Raw genomic sequence first — 15,587 nt, forward strand, 5'->3', positions numbered from 1 at the left:
CAAGCATCTGTCTTAAAAGCACTTCAGAAACAGAGCCTTCTGCTCAGAAGGGAAAATAAATGGTCAACAGAAGCTCTTGGCAAAGGCGTGGCGTTGAAAAGATGGAATCCCACAGCTTGGATGGGTTCTTTGTGTCCTTTCCTCAGGTGATGGAGCTGTGGTTACAAAAGAAAGGACACTGGAAATAGGTCCGAAGGTTGGTGTTATGCTGGCAGTGGCGGTTTGGGATGCTGAGGGTTAGTGGCCCGTGCAGTGAGTGCAGGCTGCTTGGGCTCTTGCCAGCGGCTGGTTATGGTTACAGCCTTGAGGAAGTAATACGATGCAAGCCTTCAGAGCTTGCTAAAGGGACCAGCCCTGCAGCAAGAAGGAAAACAAAACTTAAATGAAATACTGACCTTGTGCTCCAAGTCTCACCTGGGGGATTCTGCATGTCATATTGTAGGGCTGGATGCATAACAGGTTGCAAGTGTTGATCAAGGACAGAGACCAGCCCTGCAGCTTGGCTTACTGGAGTTTTCACAGGGGGAAATCATTAACTCTTGAGCCTTGATTGTGGTATCAGGACTAGCTAGTGCAGGAAAGCTAATAAATATTGCCACTCCCTTGGCAAGTGCATGCCTCACACATGGTAACAGTTTTTCAAAACAGGTGGCTACCTTGACATTTTCCTTTTCTGGTTTTGTTTTAAGGGTCCCCTCTGCATCATTGAGGCATTGTATGGTGAGGCAGCCAAACTGGGATCTAGCAGAAGGGTCTCAAATCTTCAGAGGAATACTATGTTTCCACCTCTTGATAATCATCAACTCTTTATTACGTTTAGCTTTTACTGATCCGGCATACCTGTAATTTCACTGTATTATGATGCGTAGGTGTGTACTAATACTTAGATAGAGGCTTTTGATTGCAATGCCTTTTTTTATCTTGCCTGCCCATTAACCTGTTTGTTTGAATACCAAAATTATCTTGATTTAAAGTAAAAATGGTAAGTGCTGAGAACCAGTAAATGGGGGTGTGTGCAGTAATGTAATCCCTGTAATTAGCTTATTTTGATAAGGCATATTAATTTTTCTGAATTCAAGATGCATTCATCAAGCCAGATTCTCAAAAGGTGCCTGAACCTAGGCAGCAACTTTCACCTCAAGTATAACTGTTTTGCTCCAAAGAAAGGGAAAAATTGTGTTTGGGAAAAGTTGTATTGTTAAAGCACTGCTGTTCCATTTGGCAAGCTGTATAAAAGGAGCTGGCTTAGTAAGCTTTAGAAAATAATTTAAATCTTATACTTCAGTGGTGGTAAATTATGCCAGCTTGATTTCCTAAGTTGCTTAGGAAATATCAGGCATTGAGAGGTAGTTTTAAAAATTCTACTTAGAATATGTTAAAGGTCATATAACTGAAGAACATGTTTTAAAACTGCTGTGCCATGCGAAAGCCGTGCACTCTGTGATGGTTCGAGTGGCTCTGTGGATATTGCTAGTCTTGCGGTGGCCAGATCTGGTAGGATATAACTTATTTATATGTGTGTTGTAGAAAGGCACTTCTAGTGTCTCATCAGAAACAAAAAAAATGTATGTTCTTTATTTTTTACCTGCCCCTCTTGGCTTTTTGATGCTGTCTGGGTGAATATTGGCCTCTGATGGGCATAACTGGCAAAAGAGCAGCTGTGTTTTAAAAATGGCTTTGCGTTATGTGTGGCTGTGCTGCACACCTCTTTGTAAACACTTTCAGAGTGTGAACTGTGTTTCCAGAGCTAGGTTTAAGATAGATCTCCAGCTTGTTTCGCACTCCTTCCTTTGCCCGTGAGCATAGCCTTAAAGGTGCCAGTGATAAGCACTGCAGTCTTAGATTCATCTTTTCTGTATTCCAGCTTCTTTATAATTGTGTAAAATGCTGTTTGCACTTCCAACTCTACGTTATTTTCCCCTTGTTTTAGGTTTGGCACACTGTTTGCCAGCACTGAGGGAACCGGAAAGTCTGGCAGTGTAGCAGCGTTACATGCAGAGGGCCTTTAGAGGGAGTAATGGTTAACTCTGCTTCTAAGGCTGCCCTCTTACAGTGAGTGCTCAGCATTAAAATACTTGATAACCTGCTTCCCATTTTTTTAACTAGGTGGCTGACCTTAGTTATTGCCAGAAAGTCACAGAAAGTGGTGAAACAATTTGGCATGCAGGAAACAAAAAAAGTTTCGCATGTGGCATCACCCAGTATATTTCTGTGTCTCCAGCTCCGTCTGCCAGGGAGATAAATCACAGTATTGTTGGTCTCTGAAGCTGGCTTACCTACTTTAGAGCTTCTGGCTTCAATCCAGCTCTTGAGCTGTTTGGAAGATGAGACATGTCCATGGGCATGCTTGTTCCTTCCTCCCCGCCAGGCATACATGCTGCGGCAGACTCTTCACTCCCTCCAGTACTAAATACCACAGATTATTGACACAGGTGTGGCTTGCTTTTCTCCGAAGGAAGAGCCAGGCTTTTTCTGTTTGTCTTTAAACTTGAAGAAAAGTCCTTTCTGGAGCTGCTTCCCCTTGCATATTTCACCTGATAAAGGTCTAAGTTCTTCAAGTCCAGTTCTGTTGTTGCAATTATTTCTGTCTGCTGTACTGAAATAGTCTGTTCTGAATTTCATGTTGGTGCGTGTCAGAGTGAGAGTTTGAACAGTCAGCACAGATGGAGGATTGCCTCAAATACCAAAAAATACCTGAAAATAGCTTCTTCCAGCTTCCCTATTCTGGGTGCCGAAGGACCAAAGTCTGCAAAAACTGTGGGATCCATTCATGGACGAGCGCATATCCCAGTGAGGATACTTGCTTTTACACCTTGCCTCTGCTCCAAACCAGGAAGAAGAATTTTTAGTATTAGGGAAGAAAGCTTATGCAAGAAGTTAATTTTGTCAGCTCTCCTGAGCCTTTTCTTTTGCTGCTGTGAGGCTTAAGATTTCTCACAGCCCAGATTCACTTTCTACTTGATTCTGCACTGCAACAGTCCGTTAAAAATCAGTGTAGCTTGACACCTCAAGCTCTGTCATGCAGTGTTGCTATTTAACCTCTGAATTCCTGTTTGAGTGTAGGAAGCAAAAGTGACTTCAAAGCAGGATTTGGGGGCTCTGCAGAGCAAGGCAGGTCTCTGCAGACCATGGTAGCTTTGGGTGGCGAGCACTGGGAGCTGTGCTGCTGGCTGCGCTCACTGCTGGTGTGCTCCCAGGGGCTGTGCCATCTTCCGTGCAGACGGTTGTACACACTTACACCACTGCAGCCTGGCTGGTGTCCGTGCTGTGGAGAGGCTGTATGCTGTGGTCTGGTAAAGCTTGTGCACAGGGTGATCTGCAAGTGTTAAACTTGAAGGGCCCCTGGCATCAGAGAGGAAGAGAGAGGAAGCACCCAACAGATGCAAGTAGCTTTGGGACCAAGGTGCTGTCGAAAAGCAGCTGTTATTAACTGGACCTCCATTTGGAAAGTGAGAGTTCTGGCACGCAGTTCCTTGACTGGAAATTACTTCTAACAAATAATCTTTGTCAAATATTGAGATAGCGTATGTCAGGTGAATGGAATCGAGTTTCAAAGAAGCTATTTGAAGGTGTTTTATGCTATGAATGCTTCCCTTCTAAAGCATTTTCTCACTGAAATATTTTGCCAGGTCTTGGTTGGGGTTTTTTGGTGTTTTTTCAAGGAAATTGAAATGAAATCAAGGTGGAGCCTTAGACTTAATGTAGCTTGAAAAGTAAAAGGCAATGTTCAGCTACACATTCTTTGTTTTGATGAGGTGCTTAAGGAATGTCTCAGGAGTTGACTCTTTCCTGGTTTGGTCTTCCTTCCCTTTTTGTCTGTGACAATAGTATCTCAAAATAGGTGGGTTTGTAAAGACTGTACATGTGTCACTCAAGGTTGGATATATGGGGTTGTTTTTCCTATAGGTGGCTTATTTCTGAGCTGCTGTGCTTCTCTTAGTATGTAGATCGTAGTTTCTACAGTGTTTTTTTTTTTTCTTAGTTAAATTTCTTACCCTGTACTGGGCATTTTGCCTGGAACCGTGTATCAGAGCTGGCAAACAGGATATGGCTGTAGGAAATGTGCTTGTTTTGAGCTTTCTCTTGGGATTCTCCTCTCTCACAATACAAGAAAAAGGGGGGCAGGAGGAATAAAAGCACTGTACTTCTGTTTCCTTGCTTTCTGTTCCACGGACTGTGAATACACTTGACATGGACTCTGTTTGCTGCCCTCAACCTGGTAGCACACCGACAGCAGGTAGATCTGCCGAGCAAGAAATGAAACGGTTCTTGTCATGCACTTTTAATATTAAATGAGAAGTTTCCAGTGTTCTCTTCCCGGAAGCACATCTGATGTTTGTAGAAAAGGAAGAACATAGTTGCTAGCATGTTCCTTTAAAAAGGAAAAGAAGAAAAAGAGGGGGAAAAAAAAAAAGGATGTAAGCCAGGGTTTGGAGAGGTCTTTCTCTTGCTGGCTGCATATAAACTTTTTACCTGCTTGCTCTGGCAAAGCCACTATCAGCTTAGATAACTCTTCTAATAATTTATGCTGTTACAGAGTGTCTTTCCATCATACTCAACAAATGAGGCTGTTAATATGTTGGGACTGCAGCAGATAGTCTGAACTGTGGGGAGGAGGAGAAATTACAAAAACTCATTGCTGGTGCGTGCTCAGATGAGAGAAATCCACTGTAACAACTATTACAGCAGTAGGTCTGTCCACTGGCTACTAGTGGAAGGAGTGCACTGAAAAATTCTCTGCATTAATATCTTCAAACTAATCCACTAGCATGACAACAGTGTGACTGGTCTATATGTTTTGTGGCTGTCAGTTTAAGTTGGTGTTAAATTTATTTATGTGCAAGCAATCAGGTGGAATAGTTGAGGAAGAGAAGAAATTCTGCCATGCAAGAACATTCTTTCTAGAAAAAAAAAATTATTGAGGGGTACTGTGGAAGCTTCCTAGCTACTTCTTTTTAACAATAACTGGAAGTCACCAGAAAAATGAAGCTGCAGGGCTAAGCTGTCTGCAAGTCCAGGAACACTACTGAGTGGTGGCAAGTCTGGCATCAATTTCTCCACCTCTTTCAATTTGCATTTTATTTAAAGCAATCAGTTTCTGGGTCTGTATCTTTCCTGCCACCCTGTTCAATCATTTCTTCTTGTAGTTTGAAGTGCACCTGTACTAACGTATGCAACTGCTTATATGAGAAATTGATGGTTGAATTTGTACCTCTTAGTGACAGTTAATGCTAACATTTTCGATGTGAGCTTTGTACTGGCTTTATGGATCTTGTTTCAGGAAGGATTTAGCAAGCATTGTTGTCAGTCAGTCCATTCTTTCCATTAAATAAAGCTGTTCTGGGCAAGCCTTTCCAAATTTGAATTCATTGGTCTCAAATTCATATTTTGCTTCCTTCCTTTAATCTCTGTTCCACACTGTGAGCATTGTTTGGTTGTTTTTATTTTCCATGGAACCTGAGCAGAGACTGTTGGTTGTTTTTTTTTTTAATGTAACTGAGTGGAAACACTCTACAACTGAAAAGATGGTTGGTATTTCACCTCAGCAAGGCAAAATCTCAAGCCAAAATGCAGCGCTCTCTTAACGCGTGTACACACACACCCATGCCCCTTCAGCTTGCTGCTCTTTTTTAACTGATTGTGATACGTGAAAACCGAACCATCAAGCTGGCTTCATATCAGTCGGGCTCTTGCAGGCAGCGTTGCCTTGCCCAGGGCTTGGAGAAAGCATTTGTCTTGGAAGTAGAAAAAATGGAAAACCTTTTCCTGAACACACGCAGGAATTACTGTATGCTGCTGTGCAGAATTGCTCTTGGAAGCACAGAAATTGTGACTTTACGTTAGCAGCCCAGTTAGATGTTATAAAGTAGGGGTGTTTTCTTGTTGTTTTTTTTAATACTTTGTCTTTGCCTGTAGCAGTTTGCGCCCTTCATTAGTCTCAGGATCAGGGAAAAGGGGGTTGACTCCTGCTTGTCTTGCTGTCTTTCAGTCTTCTTCCAGCTTGGCTCTGAACCATCACGGCATCCCTTGACTCCTTTCAGTAGGTCTGCTAGAGCAAGGCTGTCTGGCTTTAGGCCCTTAAACAGTTGATCTTGTGAAATCTAGGCTGCAAAGTAGGTAACAGCCAGAAAATCAGCTTGCTGAGTGCATAAGAGAAATAAAGTACAGTACTGCTGCGCTTTTTTTTTAACTCAAACTAGCTATTCTTAGACGTCATCATGTAACACTAGATGGGATAAAATAACTAGAGGATAAGAATGAACATGGAACATCTATTTTTTTTTCCTCTGAGTTTTGTGTTTCCGTGATAGTAGAGAGAATTTTCAGCATAACTACTGTGTCCAGGCTGACTTTGTGCAAGTAGAGAGAGACTGGCTGCAAAAGCAAATTCAGAGATGTTCCTGTATGGACTTTCAGAGGTGAGGCTTGTGAGAATTGTGCAGTGTTGGAAGGTGTCACTAGTGAAGTCTTCACTGTGTTAGTTTTTTTGAAAGTGATCGGGATCCAAATGGAAATGAACCCATTAAATGATGCTTGTGGCTCTGAGATACTTGAAAACTCTAAAGGCTTTAATAGCTTTCATACGTTTGCTCTGATAGAGAGATTTGACATAAAATCCCCTCCACTTGGAACCACTCCCCTGCTTGATGTTGTGCTAGTCATGTGAGGTGATTCATAGCATACTGGATATTGATGATGTAGTAATCTACAAAAAGATCACCTTTCCCTGAATGGATTTAGGTAACCTCCATACTTAAAATCCAGTTACTTTCCATTGTTTAAATGCCTCGAAGTTCCTTTAGAAATCCCTCATCTGTGTGTAAGTATTTATTCCCTTTCCCAACCAAAAGATAGCAGCTGTGCAATGTTTATTGTACCTTGTTTCTCCACCTGGTGATACTCTGTTTCATTCAACTTTATATTAGATTAGATCTGCAGAATTTTGGTTTTAAATGCTGTCTTTTCCGATCAGTTCATCGTATTCACCATGTGTCCTAGACTTAAATTAGTCTAAAAGGGACTGTAGGACAGTTCTTGTTGAGTGATTACTCCACTGAAGGTTTTTAGACTGTCCTTAAGTTCTGGATCTTCAATAGATACTTGGAGGTTTGAATAAGACTTCTTAAATCTCACGTCTGCCAAACTCTGTCTTTGGTCAAGTTTTTGATACTTTCCTCACCGTAGCATTTGCCAGTAAACTGAGCAAATACGAACAAGCACTGTAGGAAGAGTTGGTCATCCCTTTGTTTTCTGAAGGCATTTAAGAGACTTGAAAGTAGTCTGACTTAATGAAAAGCTGTGTTGATGTCTTCAGCTTGTTAATGATGGAGCAGTGGGTGTAGGTACACAGTAATTCATCAGTAAGCAAAATTTATATCCTCTGGGCAGTGAGGTGTGGCTGTAATATGTTAGTGAACTTGTTTTCTTTTGCTTGGTGTAGCTCTGGGGTTTCTTGATGTCTTGGCTGTGGCCTGGGGATGTGAAGATGAGGCTTGCTAGAGCAGCTGTGGTGAAATGGGTGTGGGTGATGAGGCCAGGGAAATACACGGCGGCAGCCCGCTGGGACTGGCTTTATTTAGCCTGTTACAAATGGGGCAGACTTGTGCTGTAGCTCTAGGATGAAAGGGTACAAATTAATGGACCAACTTAATTCTGGTGAAGGCAAACTTACTGATGATCTTGGAAATTCATAAAACATACTGTTTAACGCACCTGACATTTTAGAGAGATCTGTCTGATGTAAGACAGGAGAGGTTTTGACCCTCAAATATATCTCAGAGTAGTAGTTCATGTTTCCTGAGAACTGTGTGCTTACGCTTGGTGCTTGTTCCAGGCAGCTACAGGAGACTTGAAAATGGGCTTCTGACAACTTCAGAAATAGAGCAAATACCCCGATAACTGGCCAAATATGAGGGCATCCTTCTTGAGGGTGTTTAGCACATGTCTGAAGCACCTGCATGTGACTGTGCCACTGGGTTTTTAAGTGTCTGCTTGGCAGTATTGGTCATTTGGGGGATTTTTTTTCTCTTGCCTTTGTGTTCTCGGATAGTGAAAGGACAAGTGGGCAGATGAAGATGGGAAGGATAATGGAATAATAAATATAGAGCTGGGTAAGAGGAAGGATCGAGAGGTGCTCAGGGATGTAGCCCATCTCTTCCTCTTCCCTCTCAGTCCACTTAAAACTTTGAAGAGATAAGAGTGCAGGATGTAATTCAGCCAATGTTGGAACAAAAGCAGTTCCCTCCTTTCACCTCAACAAACATTTGATGGCTGTCTCAAACCAAAGCAAGAAAAACTGAAATAATTACGCATCTAGCAAGTTTTCCCCCTGAAGGGCATAAAGCATCCTTCTGACCGCATCTTTTTACTGCCTAATGAGTCACTGTGTGCTGCCTGGACACATGTTTGCCTTCTGTCTGTAGCTCTATAAACTTCTCCAGCCTGCATGGTAATCTGAATTTGTCCTTACAACCTGTTAGTTACCACAGAATTGCCCCCACTTCTCTGGTGGCAAGCTAAGGCTCACGGCGTTAACGCTGCGTCGATGTGGTTGAAGCTCACCACGTTAATGCCGTGCCTGCGTAGGTTTGTGGAGAACACAGCCTAGATTCCCTGGATTCCTGGCTGGAGCCAAAGAGTGCTCCTTCTTTTGGCGTAAGTTTTCTGCTTTGAAATGTCATGCTTCTGCTTAAATTTTTATCTGCCTGTGCTGTTCTTTCTGAAGACTCTGGGAGAAGAGGTGTTAATACGCTGCACCAAGTGCATTAGCTTAGAGGCGCTGGAGCTGTTACACTACAGTCCAGCTCAGAAAAGGGCCTGGGGCCTTGCCAGCTGACCAGCAAGAAGATGTGTGCTCCTCAGTGTACTGCTGGGTTTTTTCTTTTATTTTCTAGAATAGCTTTAGTCTTATATTTTAGTGATCCAAGTGTACTTGCGGAGAAACAGTGCTTTCCCCCCCCCCCCCCTTCCCTCCATGAATAGCTATAACAAGTGCCCTGTAGCAGTTAGTGCCACACAAAGAATTTGTTTTTCTGCTTCCAGGGGGCTTTCTCTGGAAATGAGTGGGGTTTCACAGTGAATTTGGCACAGGCTATTCCCAGGTCTGACTTGGTGACCTTGTTGCTTTCTCCTCACCTTATGCATCTCTCACCTGGTTGGAAATGGGTGAAGGAGGGGGTTTAGAGAGCGGTTACTAAGCAGCAAGGAGGCAGCATTCTGTCTGCGTCAGGTTGAATGAATAGCTTCAGTGTGTGGAGCCACTGAGGAATTTTGGACACACAGTCCAGTGAGTCACAAAAGGTCTTTAGGAGGGAGGCAGGGGGGAGAGGGCAGTGTTGGGATACAGCTGATACTGTTTCAGAAACTTTTTTGTGCTGAACTTGTTCTCACTTGTGACTCTCCTGGGGTCTCTCGGAAGCACCAGAGTATTTGAACAATGGTCTCAATACGGTGAAAGCATATTTAAGAGTGTCTTATCCTATATAACAGCTCCTGGAGCTCAGCAGACTGTGGTGGAAACATCTGCTGTGCTCTTGCATCTGAAGCAGCCTTAATTTATATAACTAAGGAGGGATTAGCCGTGTTGAGAAGATCTCCAAACAGCATATTACAAGCCCGTGGAAGTTGCCCTTGAGAGTGTCTGGTAGAGCAGATTGGCTGTATCACTCCTGGAAAGTAGCAGCCAAGAGAGAATTGGCAGTGGGAGCATTCTTCTAAAATCAGAATACAGGATCTGCATCACCACCATGCTCCCTGGCATTTTGATTTGTAGAGGATTTATCAGCCAAAGCCTTGAATGGCACAATTACAAAAGTGAATTCTGGCACCAAGCACAACTGGTGAACCTCTGCAGCCTGGGACCCTGCGGAGCCCTGGGTGTCTGCAGAGAGGCTGATCAGATGCTGCTCTGAATTTGTGCTCTGCTGCTGGCTCTGGGACCATTTAAGTGGTTTTTATGTTACTCTGGGGAATGCACCCTGCTGGCCACGCTTAGGGGACTGTGAGCTGCACAGGCCTGTGGCAGGCATTCCCAGGGCTTAAGTAGTTTTCTGTAGGCTTGATCCAGTTTGTATTTAGTTAGCTACGCTCTAAAACATTGACTCTTGGCTGGTGCCAAGGGTCAGTCACCAAAAATGAAGAATCTATGGTTTGAGCTGTTTTGAGGAAAGGCTTCAAGTACAGCAGTTTTTGTGGAATTCAAAAGGAGCAGAGTGTCCAGGACTCATTGAAACAAAGCCTTAATTCATTCATTAAATTTAGACGCTGGCTTTGAAAAGAAACAGCATGCTGTTAGGCTTTGACTTTCCATGGCACAAACATTGCCCAACTATCTAATAACTTGTATTTCATTTTGAATTTTTATTCTTTTTTTCTCAGAAGTAATGTGTAAATTTCTAAACAAATGGACAGGGTAGCTTTTTAGGCTGGAAACATACCTTGACTAATATCTGTTTCTTCCCCCTTCCTCCCAGGAATTCTCAGAACTGGAGAAAAGAGATCCTCAGGAGTTAGTTGGTAAGTTTGCTCAGAAGTATTTATTCACATGTTTTTTTCAAAGTAGACCACCTAGGCTCCCTCTTTTTGTAAAAAGCATCTTTACTCTGTCCTGACAATGCTGTAGTTTGTATTATTACCTGAAATGCTTTATGTCAGTGGAATATTTTCAGTGAAGTCTTCTTTTGGGAGAAAGGTACCATGACTAAAAATATGAAAATACTTACATATATCTTAGACATGTAATATATGAAAAGGGCAGTGTTGGTATTTTTTTCTAGATGAGCTTAATACCAGTAAAGCGGTAGCTTTGTCCAGACACCTCTATGTGAGCCAGTATAACCGGGAATGATGACAGATACTTTGTTCTGTGCCTTCAAAAACTTACCTAAAATAGACTATTTAAATGTGATCCACATATTGATTTATAGCCGCTGTGTTGACACAGCATATCATATGTTTTCTAATGGTTACTAAAACTTCCTTGATTTTTGTGACATCTCACTTATTCATTGCACTGTTTTTAAATTTGGAAAGCCCAGGGTCACCAGCTTGAAATAGTATCCTTTGCTCGGTCTCTGTGGAGCTGTGCAGAAAGTGTATTTTATGTTGAAGCTCTTGAGTATCTTGAACTAACCCTTTGTTTCTGAGGTCACCAGTACAGCTGTGTGGTAGCATGTAATAATATAACTTTAAAAGCCACGAGTTTAGAAATTGCTTAGTTATCTTTCAAGTCAGCTTGTCAAGGTGTGATATTTCAGCCATAATGTGTGATAAATGTAAAATAATACAATAAATACTAGGATGCTAAGCTGTGACTCTTAAAACAGCCATCCCTCCTTACGTTTTGGACTTAAGTCCTTTTCAATTGGCCTGCCCAGGTTTTGTACCAACCCAACTGTTGTATTGAATTTTCAGCCTTTAGAGGGTAAAACTGCTTTAACCAGCATAGAATGCAACAGAAATCTTTCTCCAAACTACTGCTCTGCCTCAAAATGCACACTAGAAATACAGATGAGACAACAGCATTTAAGCTAAAAAGTAAAGAGGAAATCTGAAAGCCAACTGCCCTTCTACTCTCTACATACGGGTGAAGCTCTACACTTATAAAACAACGTCGTGGGAAGACTTAGTTAAGGTGTAAGGCTCAAGTTACAATTTTGTTAGTCTCCTTTTCCCCAGTGACTGTTCCATCCACAGGAGATGAGAAGATTGAATCTCATTTGTTTCCTGATAGCCCAGACTTTCATGCAGTCTTAAAAGCTGCACAGAGAGCACTTAACTACAGTGTCACGTGCTTGTGAGTGGACAGTGTTGGTGAGTCCGAGACCCGGATTAAGGTTTGCAATATATCTTTAATCCTTTCCCAGCAGCACACACAGAGCAGCGTATAGGCTAGCTTTGTGCAGAACCAGGTTATTAGAGGTCGGCAGGCATAGCATGCTGAATTCTGTAGATCTGCATTAGACCATATCTTATCTAGTTGAGAAGGAACTGTTGCAAGAGCAAGTTACTTGATGTGAGAACCACTCCCTTCCTGGGAACTTTGACTTTTAGTTATAATTCTTGAATGGAAAAAGGTGCAGGATTTTTTCTGACACAAAGCAATAGCATCTCCAGTCTGGACATCTAGAGTTTTGTAATATCAGTATGTGGAAGTTGAAATCTTCCTTAGACAGTTTTCCACCACTGCTTTTTGCATTAAAAGCTTGTGGGCCTGCCCTTCTCAAAAGATAACCTTACGTTATTCAGCGTCACCTTTAATAAAGTCCGTGGCTATGCAGTTGCTCAAGTACAGCACAAATGTAGGCTCCTGCCAAAAGTAATGTTTCTGTTTTACCTCCCCCGGATGCATGCTAAGGTTTCTGTGCCTTGAGCTGGTCTGGGAGTTAGAGCCAGCTGAGATCCACCTGCACTGCTCCTTCCCTTTCTCTTCCTTCCCAACCCTGTGAGGCTTCCAGCTGGATCCATTCCTTGATCTGCTTAGTGCATGGTAGGTGAGAACTAGAGTTGGCACAAAGAAAGCAGTAGGGATGAGCAGCTGGGAAAGGCATGGTTGTCCTGACTTAGGCTGAAGTAGTGATCACGTAATCAAAGCCCAAAAGAATGGGAGGGGACTTCCCTGTGGTTGAGGAAGAAGTGTATATGAAGCTTAACTCTGACAGATTTCTGCATCACTGTTGTCCATTTGGGGGTTTTTGTACCACTCTGAAGAGTACGTGGTGCTGGCAGGACATTGCATTTGCTTTTTCCTGTGGCCTTGCAAAATAATACCTCTAGGATGTGGGGGTTTGCCCTGAAGTTTGTTGCAGCATGGTTGTTTACCTTTTGGACTGTAAGAAATGTTTTCTGCAGCCCTTAGGCTATCTGAGCACAAAGTCAGTGTTCATAAGAGCAGAAAGTATGGCTGAGTTGCAGGTCACTTTCTGCATTTCTCAGCCCACAGAGCAGAAAGGGAACTAGTGTCCTTCCATGGTTGGGTGAGTCACTGGCATGTTGTTGCCTTCAGTTCTTCCTTCTGATTTGGTTGTTCTGGTGCCAGGAAATCAGAAACCCACACACCCTGGTTTATGCCAAGCAGACTTGATTAGAGTGCCAAAGAATGCAGTTTTAGAGACCAGGCACCACTGGTTTGCATGTTTCCAGGGGAAAGCTATGCCCCTCTGATCACCCCTTCCAGGTCTTTGCTTGGGTTTTTGCATTGTGTGACCTTTATGGACAAACTGGCACCTGATGCTGCCTGTAATCCCTTGTGGCCGCTTAAGATGTTGCATACAAGTGAACCTTGAAAGGGACAGGAGTTCTTAATCCTTCCTGGGGAGCAGGGTTATTCACCGAGGGCGCTGACCCAAGATGCTTTACCAGACCTCAGATGATCAGCACCCTGGTCTGCTTGTGTACAGCCAGCTCTCCATTCCTGAGCTCTCCATTCTTTTGGTTTTCTCTGCACTAAGAAAAAGTGCCTACCCATCTGTAGGAAACAAAGCTCCTGTGTGCCCCCATCCATGTCTCCAGCGTAGCCTTTGGACTGTGAGCAGTTGTTTCCTTCTGGAACTGAGGGCACGGTTTGCGCTGTGGCATTTTCCGTGCTGCTCTGCAGCCTGTCTTTGTACTGTTGGGTATACTAGTCAAAATAACCCATCTGTCTTAAACTGGAGCCCATTAAATGCAGCATTTCCATTTAACTGTCTGCCTTGCCAAGATCTGGTGAGCAAATACTCTCCTTTGACTACTGAGATGCTGAATCTTTGCTAGGTATACCCTGATAGTTGGCTGTGCTTTGGCCTGCTGTGCAGAGCCCAGGCACAGCTGAACATCCCTGCCTTGCCATTGCGTGCATGCTGGCTGCATAAAAACCTACAAGCACCTGTTGCTTGTGCTGATGAAATTTTTAACTTTTAGGTCAGCGTGTGGAAGGAGAATGCACAGACTTAAGCACCAGTGGCAGCGTCCTCCAGCAGCAGGATGCGTTGAGTTGCAGACCTGGCGGTGGACTGGCTTGTACTTTTTCTTGGACCCCCATCTGAGTCATGGGATCTGCTTTATGGCTTTAGTTCTTTATCTGGGCTGTGAATCTGATTAAGGGAAGATATTTACTTACTTTGAGCCAGAATCTGGGTGTGCCCGTAGTGATTAACCCTGCCAGTAGCCAACTTCCTGAGGTTCCTGCATGGAGATCCTCTAGACTGTGAGCCAGCAAATCACAGGCACAATTAGAGACTGCAGCCAGTGTCACTACCTATGACTCATATGAAAGTAAAACTTTGATCTTGGCAGAAATAACAGGATGCACAAAGCGGTTGGATGTATCCTGTGAGGACACACCTTGTTGTTAGCTGTCCATCTGCATTCACTGCTGTATAGACAGTGGAAAGCTGTTCCTGGGATTTTGAAAACACAAAATCTTTTATATAAGAGCCTGTGGCCATGTATGCGAGTTCCAGCATTATTTTGAATGATAATCCCAGCTGCTTCTTCCTCTAGGGAAAAAGCTGGTGGAATCGGCCATTCTGCTGTCTGCTTGGGGAGGAAGTTTGAGGACTGCTCGAGGGCATGGATAATTTGTACTTCCTTACTGTAAATAAGCCTGAAGGGGTTAAACTCATCCTTTTTTCTTCTTAATGATGTGGCTTCTCAGTCTGGCTGCAGTGTGATGAACTAAGTAATGATGAATGTTTGTGCTCAGATTGCGAGGTGCATGTAGGTTCGCTGCTGACTCAGTCTTCAGCTGCACGCAGCTATGGCAGGATTGCAGTAGACAAAGATGTCTTAGTTCCAGTTCTTTGTAAGCCGTTGAGAGGTGCCTTCCCCATCAATATAACATTTATAAATGGTTGTTTTCACATAGCTCAAACAAAAGAGCAAATGAGCACCAAAACCAGATGCATCAAAATATACTGTCTCATTGGGAGCTCTTGTTCTGCCTCCAGTATTATTTCTGTTTCAAGGGAGTTTGGAATTGATTGCTGAACATATTCTTAGGACTTTGTGACTTCTTTGCTGGCTAGACAGGAGTTCTTAACAGGTCCTCTTCTCATAAATGTTTTGTTTCTCTGTGGCTCTTCCGGTCATCTGCAAAGGTAAGGAGCCTATGTGATGTCTAGTCTGGAGATAGACTTTTTTTTTTTTTTTTTCCCCCAAGGTCCTTTCTTTGCCTTATGAAGTCTGGATTTGGTGACCTTTTTAATTTTTGTGTTGATGCTGTGAACCTCTTAAGCCATTAATCAGCTTTCACCTTTTCCGGAAAGCCTGGTGTGCTGTCTATTATGCACACTTCTGTCTATTTGCTACCGTCTTTCTGGGTTCCTGAAACTCTAATTAAACTAGAGGCTTCCCCATCCCACCGCAAGCTGTAACCTATAACAAATGTCTGCCTTGTTGTCAGGGAGCTCCAGTTTGCCTGCCTTTCTGTAGGGGCTCTGGCAAGCTTTCCTTCTTCCATAGAGGCACCCTCTTAGTAATTGCCAAAGCACGCTTTTTGTTCATTGCTAGCAACTGCTGAAGAATTTAACCCTCAGCAACATCTTGATCAAACAGAATGAGCGGTCGCCTGCCAGCTTTGCGTCTTCGAAGGATATTGTCCTTAGCGCTTT

General features: G+C 43.2%; 1 protein-coding gene across 2 annotated transcripts in view; it reads left to right on the top strand.

Moving 5' to 3' along the window:
* The window catches only part of SAP30BP (SAP30 binding protein), a 31,565-nt gene that overhangs the window by 7,087 nt on the left and 8,891 nt on the right, over positions 1-15,587 (top strand). For both annotated transcript variants that reach the window (XM_056328772.1, XM_056328762.1), the window contains one exon: positions 10,473-10,515. In XM_056328772.1, coding sequence (XP_056184747.1) covers positions 10,473-10,515 — 43 coding nt within the window. The remainder of the gene's footprint in view (positions 1-10,472; positions 10,516-15,587) is intronic.

Source organism: Falco biarmicus, chromosome 1 (genome assembly GCF_023638135.1).
Source record: "Falco biarmicus isolate bFalBia1 chromosome 1, bFalBia1.pri, whole genome shotgun sequence".
Lineage (NCBI taxonomy): Eukaryota > Metazoa > Chordata > Aves > Falconiformes > Falconidae > Falco > Falco biarmicus.